General features: G+C 36.9%; 1 protein-coding gene across 1 annotated transcript; it reads left to right on the top strand.

The window, feature by feature from the left end:
* Positions 1-578: 578 nt before the first annotated feature.
* LOC150092123 (glutathione S-transferase 1-like) lies at positions 579-4,775 on the top strand. The gene is made up of 5 exons (XM_090415290.1): positions 579-776; positions 3,572-3,630; positions 3,745-3,883; positions 4,262-4,426; positions 4,537-4,775. The coding sequence occupies exons 1-5, from the start codon at positions 636-638 to the stop codon at positions 4,705-4,707; spliced, it is 675 nt and encodes a 224-aa protein (XP_090271416.1). The 5' UTR covers positions 579-635; the 3' UTR covers positions 4,708-4,775.
* Positions 4,776-7,308: the final 2,533 nt, after the last annotated feature.

Consider the following 7,308-nt stretch of genomic DNA (forward strand, 5'->3'; position numbering starts at 1 on the left):
AATGCCGCGTGCTGTTACCATACCGACAACAGACAGCAGTTTTGTTTCTTATAGAAATGACTAATTATTATTATTATTATTATTATTATTATTATTCGTGACATCTCCAAGGAGTCCGAGGACTCATCGCGGGAGGACACCTACAGCTGTCTCAACCACTACACCGAACCTCTACTACGAATCATCTCCATCAACGCCATCTACCGCCCGCCTCCACCACTATAATCAACAATCAACTGCTCATAGAAACACACGAACCCACAAAAACATTAAGAATAAAATAATAATAATAATTTAATTGTATGACATTCATGTTGTTTATATTATTATATTATTTTAATTAATAATCAACTGTCTCTTTAATTAAAAAAGCTTATGATTGAGATAAAAAGAAGTACTCGTATCATGTGCACTTATTGGGAAAGTTTATTTTCCAGTTGATAATCAGCTTGTTCCGCAATCATCCCACGTGGAGAAATTGCCGTTTGCTCAGCTGATCACGTGATGAGTTCCATTCACGAAGCTCAAACAGGTATGCGTATGTTGGCTTTCTGCCAAGACTTGCCATACGAATACTGCTTGCGTTCCACCAGACGCTCATTGTACGCCAAATACTGTTTCTATCCCGTTAGCGCATGGCAGTCACCTTATACAAAGTGGAGGGCAGCCCTCCATGCCTCGCTGTGACTTTAGTAGCGACACACCTCGGAATTGACCTACAAGTTAAAGAGCTCGATTATTCCAACAAGGACCACTTAAAGCCCGAATTTCTGGAGGTAGGTTGTGTGCCATTCTCTTTTTCTCAACTCATTCGATTGGTTCCTCCAAGTGTCGGGTATTCCTGAGCGCAGTGAAATTTCTCACTCGCATTCTTCCGCAGATAAAGGTAGTTCCAATGAAACTGAATTTATAAAAATAAAAAATACTAAAAAAATGGTGTAGAGTTATAATCTCAAGAAACAGCCCGTTTATTGCTTATTTGGAAGGGAAGGCACAAACTATTATCCAAACGTTTTAAGAAATGTGTTCGTAGTCAGAACAGATGCTTCTGCTTATCTGAGCAAGAACAGCTTACAAAGTCACGATCACAATTAAAAATAATTCCACTCAAGTCACAATATTTCATTTAAATCTTAAATGTGCTATGTAACTGTATTGAAAAAATTATATTCTTACAAAATAAATTAATATTATTTCAAATTATAATAAAATGAAGAATATTTTAACGATTTCTAAATACACCATTTAGTATTTTACTACTTATTTATTTAAATATCATGGAGAAGAGTATCGACCGTGAGGAATAAATCAATCGACCGTGAGATGCGGTCGATTGGTTCATTAATGCCCTTGGGGGTGATGGATAGCAACGCAAAGCTGTACCAATGAAGTTTAACTGAGGTTCGGCTGTTGCTCTTACTCACTTGGGCGATGAGTTTTTGAGTTCGCTCTCTTAAGGTTTTTGCCTTAAGGGAGCACTTTGAGTCTCCGGGGAAGGTGTTCTCCGGCACGGCCCGCTGAGGGGCTTTGTCGGTGAATTATTTTCCTCGGAATTTGAGCGGTTCTGCTCGGTAATCGAGTTTCACTGAGTAGAACCAACGCTGAGATTTGGACGGTCTTTCGCCCACGAATGAGTGGCCTAGAGATCGTCCGATATTTTTGAGATCGAACCTTTACTTACATAGTCGATTGGTTCATTAATGCCCTTGGGGGTGATGGATAGCAACGCAAAGCTGTACCAATGAAGTTTAACTGAGGTTCGGCTGTTGCTCTTACCCCCTTGGGCGATGAGTTTTTGAGTTCGCTCTCTTAAGGTTTTTGCCTTAAGGGAGCACTTTGAGTCTCCGGGGAAGGTGTTCTCCGGCACGGCCCGCTGAGGGGCTTTGTCGGTGAATTATTTTCCTCGGAATTTGAGCGGTTCTGCTCAGTGGTCGGGGAGCCCGTCACTGAGTGGAACCAACGCTGAGATTAGGACGGTCTTTCGCCCACTATGGAGTGGCCTAGAGATCGTCCGTATTTTTGAGATTTCACCTTTACTTACATAGTCGATTGGTTCATTAATGCCCTTGGGGGTGATGGATAGCAACGCAAAGCTGTACCAATGAAGTTTAACTGAGGTTCGGCTGTTGCTCTTACCCACTTGGGCGATGAGTTTTTGAGTCCGCTCTCTTAAGGTTTTTGCCTTAAGGGAGCACTTTGAGTCTCCGGGGAGAGTGTTCTCCGGCACGGCCCGCTGAGGGGCTTTGTCGGTGAATTATTTTCCTCGGAATTTGAGCGGTTCTGCTCGGTAATCGAGTTTCACTGAGTAGAACCAACGCTGAGATTTGGACGGTCTTTCGCCCACGAATGAGTGGCCTAGAGATCGTCCATATTTTTGAGATAGAACCTTTACTTACATAGTCGACTGATTCATTCATTCCAATACCCTTGAAGGGTAATGGATGGCAATGCTGTAGCCAGTGAAGCCCTAACTGAGGCTCGGCTATTGCTGTTACCCTCCTGCCATGATTAGAGCTTTAATTGCTCAATAACACCTTATCCCTACACTGTCCTCTATCTACAGATAACGGGGAAGATGAAAAGCATTCTTGCTTCGCCCCTTTAAGCCAGTCCTTATAAGGACTAAGGATCGACCGTGAGATACGGTGATTAATACTCTTCGAGGGTAATGGATGGCAATGCTGTACCAATGAAGTTTAACTGAGGTTCGGCTGTTGCTGTTACCCCCCAGGGGCGCTGAGATTCGAGAGTTTTTGAGTTCGCTCTCTTAAGGTTTTTGCCTTAAGGGAGAAATTTGAGTCTCCGGGGAAAGTGTTCTTCGGCACGGCCCGCTGAGGGGCTTTGTCGGTGAATGATTTTCTTCGGAATATGAGAGGCTCTGCTCGGTGATGGTGGAGGGTGGAAGGCCATCACTGAGTGGAGCCAACGCGGAGATGGACGGTCCTTCGCCCACATTTGAGTGGCCTAGGGATCGTCCGAATTTTTAGAGACGGCTTCACCTTTAAAGATAGCAATGCTGTAGCATGCAGTTTAGTATAAAGTATATATATATACTTTTTACTAATGGTATTTGGTGTATGCACTTTGTTGTTCTTCATTACAGTAATAATGTTAATTATTCGTATCCAATATATAAGCAAATATTAAAAACTTGATTCATTTTGAGTATGTACTATAAGAATCTCGGTAGTTTTTAGAATAGGTGTGTAAATAATCTATCGTAATGTAGCTATACAGACTTGAGCATATATATAGGTTTCTCTTGGATTAGGATGTCAATGATATTTTGTTAAAAAAATATACAATTATGAGAATGCAGTCTGAAGTTCGATGTTTCAAATTTATAAATCCAACTACAACATGCAAAAAAGCAGCCGAAAAATGTCTCAGTCAACATTAACAAATCGGAATGTTTAAGCTGCTGATTTCTCCCTTCCCCCCCTCAAAAAAAAAAAAAATTTTGAAGCTGTTAGGTCTTTAAGTGTTTCTTGGTATACCCTGCTGTAAAAGCGTACTTCGTGTTAGCTTATTTTACATTTGAATTAATGATGTTTTTTTTTTCTATTTCTAGATAAATCCTCAACACACTGTGCCTACAATAGGTGACGATGGATTCTATTTGTGGGAAAGGTAGGTATTTTAATAAAATAAATAAATGAAAATAAGTGGACTTTCCATTGCAAATATTCATATTACGTACACGTACTAATACTGTTCCCAACTGTTGTTCTGTTTAATGATCAGCCGGGCTATTATGACCTACCTCGTGAGCAAATATGCACCTGATAGTTCCCTGTACCCAAAGGATCCTCAGCAGAGGGCGGTAGTCGACCGTATGTTGTACTTCGACATTGGAACCTTGGATAAAGTAATATGGACAGCGGTAAGAAAGAGTAAAATATAATTCGAAGCTGAGAAATATAAGACTAAAATGTATATTTTAGTCTTATAAATGTAAAATAATCGTGTTGAAATGGGAGTTGCCATAGCAACATTTCCAACAATGATGACAATATTACTATAACTGCTATTTACATCATTGTTGGAAATGTTGCTATGGCAACTCCCATTTCAACACGATCAATAATTACGATGTTTTCCCATAATCCCTCTCTCTCAACAAACGAAAATAGAAGTTAAAGTTTTGATAATTTCGATTGCACAGTTTAATCAAATGTCATCATAAAACAATCAATCTAAAATGAATCGTTTAGGACAATTTTTAAACTATTTTATTGATGATTTTTATTCTTTTATTTAGTTTTGGAATGTGTTTGAAGGAAAAGAAATACCCGAGGATAAACTACCGAACTTGAAGGACACTCTGCTACTTCTGGATGGATTTCTTGGAAAAAGTAAATATGTAGCAGCAGATCACGTGACTCTTGCTGATCTCGCTATTCTTGCAGGACTTTTAGTATGCGAGGTAAGAAAAGAATGCAGCAATTGTATTAAAACTATAAATAAGTGGAGGAATATCAACTTGAAAAAAACTTCAGTTTCGAATTCAGTTTTTCTTAATTACTTTTCTTGCAGGTGGTGAACTTTGATTTACATCCCTATCCGAAGCTCCAGGCGTGGAAAATACGTCTCCAAGAGGAACTCCCGTACTACGAAGAGGCGAGTTCAAAGCCATTAAAAGCACTTCGGGATTACTTGCAGCAAACAAAAAACAAGAAAGAGTTGAATTCATCCTCGTCTGATTGATTCGCATTTCTCGTGCATGGGCATTGACTATACAGTTAACTATTCAATAAACTTTGTTGTTGCGGTTATTGTGCATGGTTATTTCATACACACAAACGCAGATCTTTTACAACTACAAACTGTTCGCTCCATAAAGAATGCACTACAATTACTGTAGTGTACTATTACCGATTTTGTAACTGTGATAGAGTGTGGCGCCCTCTAGTGCTTGAAGTTCGTTATGTCCAAAATCTCATGATAAAATCAATTAAAAATTCGTTTGGTTGAAGTTTCTTTAACTGTGAATTTGTTGACTTATATTGCGGTTTAAATGCCTAGAAAAGATTAAAAGACCTTTTATAATATCGATTTTAATTGGTTTCCACTGGTATACCTGTAAATAAGAAAAAAAATCGTCTAAGGCTATTTCAAAATAAAAATTAAGTATGCACTTCAAACTATCTTTCATTTGAGTCTCATTTCTAAACCACTTTCATGGGAACCGCCACAATTCGATATTACTTTTGGAATTACTTAATATGCCAATATTCTCCAGATTGTTCATCATCTTGAAATATAAGATGAGTTTTGAAAAATAAGAATTCCTCAACGTGCATTTGAAATATAAGATGAATTATTAAACATATCTGTCGGTTTTCTTTAAATATATTTTTCTCTATAAAACGTTAAGTATGGAAGTACTATTTGAAAACTAGAACTGAATGCGTTCTTTATACGGCTTTTAAGTTATTTTTCAAAAGAATGTTTTTATGGAATAATAATGTAACTTATATTTAATTTTAGATTTGTAATTTAAAATTAAAATATTTGAAATATTTTAATAATTTTAAAACAATAATTTTATATACCTTTAAATATTTCATTTGGTTTTAATACAATTTAAAAAATAAAAATAAACTATAATTAAATTGTATTTAGATGTACAGTACACGATCTTTTGATGGAAACAGTAAATTTCATTGTTTACTGGTTTTTGTCTAACAAAAAGTCAGTTGTATGAAATAATTTTCAAACTTTACTAGTATTTATTTTAAATTTTGCTTAGCACAATAAGTTATGACTATCCACACAACTTGCTTTTAAGTTGTTTCAGAATTTAGTGTTTTTTTTTTTCATATTCATCATGAGGATTATATAATAATAAAATTATATATTCATTAATAGATCGGTGGGCATTAATACGATTTTTAAATAAAGGTTAATATTAATTATCGGTTAATATATTTTAAAGACCATACAAGTACAGTACTTGAAAAATTGTTTGATAGACCTTTCCATGAGTTCCGGCGATTATCAAGATAAACACATTTTTAAAATTTTCGATGTTCCTACTTTCTACAATGCAATATTTCTTAGTTTGTGGAGTGTCTACGGAATATATATATATATATATCAGAATTTCGTAGTTGTGGCTCTGGTAAGAAACGTTCATCGGGCAGCCACCACACCCATCCATCTGCTCGGTAGAAAGTAGTTTGATTGAAAAGCTGTATTCCACAGCTTTTCGAGCTTCCACGTCCCACTGTACAGCTCATTGCACCACTAAAGACGATGCTGCATGTTTTGTTTGCATATTGCGGTCCTACTATGGAAACCCATGCTGTTCACCTTGGTTCTGAATGTTTTCATCCAGATTCGTGTTCCAGTCGATGCCCATAACTCTGCTTTCAACTTTTCAGCCAACAGATGGCGGTTTTTACATATTTCCCTTCGTAGCACCCTACGGTGATGTTGATGAGTGTGGTAAGTCGTCCACTGCGGTTAGCACTTGCAGTTGATTCCCAACGCTTCAATCTCAGTACGATGTCACTGACTGTTGACCTTAGATGGCCCAATTTGTGAACAGTTTGCGGAAGAGATAGGCCTGCAACATGGCGTTTTATCACAACGACTCTTTCCAACTTTCCGTCAGTTCCCTTTTCGCAGTCATTTCGCTGGGATACGGTTGTTCTGATTTGGGAGCATCACATTCCTCCAATACGAATACGTGACCTGAGAACAAGCCCTCTGCTTATTTCGCCTAACTTAAAATAATTAACTGAGACATTTATGTAAGCTCAGTAATTCGAACCTCACTGGACTTGTAATTTCACAGCAGATTTAATTTTCAAACTTTCCTAAATGCGGTAGATGATTACAAAATTCAATAACTTTTTCTACATCATTTTCCCATTATGCAGAAGTCTAACAATCAACTCAATTGTGAATTCATTTTTTGCTTCTGTCCCGGAGCAGACGAAAATTTCGTTTGAATAACATATCCATCCTCAGAAGAAGACACATTCTTTATTGTGCAGTAACTGTGTTATTAGTAAACTGTTTCTATTCAGTGAGATTTAGGACCAAGCCTGCAGCTTTGGATCGAACTGAATACATAATCGATAGCCTGAAATAAAAAGTGAGTTCAAGTAAACTTCTGTGCTGATTGGGTTTGTTCGAATTTTCTCTCAATGCTTATATTTTAGATATGATAATTTGATATTAATACGACTTAATTAATTCCACTTGTAAGGCACTCTCCGAAAAATTTTATTTATTTCTTATAAATAATTTCATTTTTATTTATATTTTTATTTTATTTTTTATTTTTTTACTCTTAAA

This window comes from Typopeltis vanoorti, unplaced genomic scaffold (assembly GCF_054136105.1).
Source record: "Typopeltis vanoorti isolate ZY-2024b unplaced genomic scaffold, IOZ_Tvanoo_1.0 HiC_scaffold_538, whole genome shotgun sequence".
Classification (NCBI taxonomy): domain Eukaryota; kingdom Metazoa; phylum Arthropoda; class Arachnida; order Uropygi; family Thelyphonidae; genus Typopeltis; species Typopeltis vanoorti.

What these genes read in the sequence shown, in the direction of transcription:
- LOC150092123 (XM_090415290.1), top strand. Translation starts at nt 636, where the DNA reads ATGGCAGTCACCTTATACAAAGTGGAGGGCAGCCCTCCATGCCTCGCT. An exon ending in ATAAAGTAATATGGACAGCG is followed by an intron (nt 3,884 to 4,261) that starts GTAAGAAAGAGT and finishes TCTTTTATTTAG; the next exon opens with TTTTGGAATGTGTTTGAAGG. An exon ending in CAGGACTTTTAGTATGCGAG is followed by an intron (nt 4,427 to 4,536) that starts GTAAGAAAAGAA and finishes CTTTTCTTGCAG; the next exon opens with GTGGTGAACTTTGATTTACA.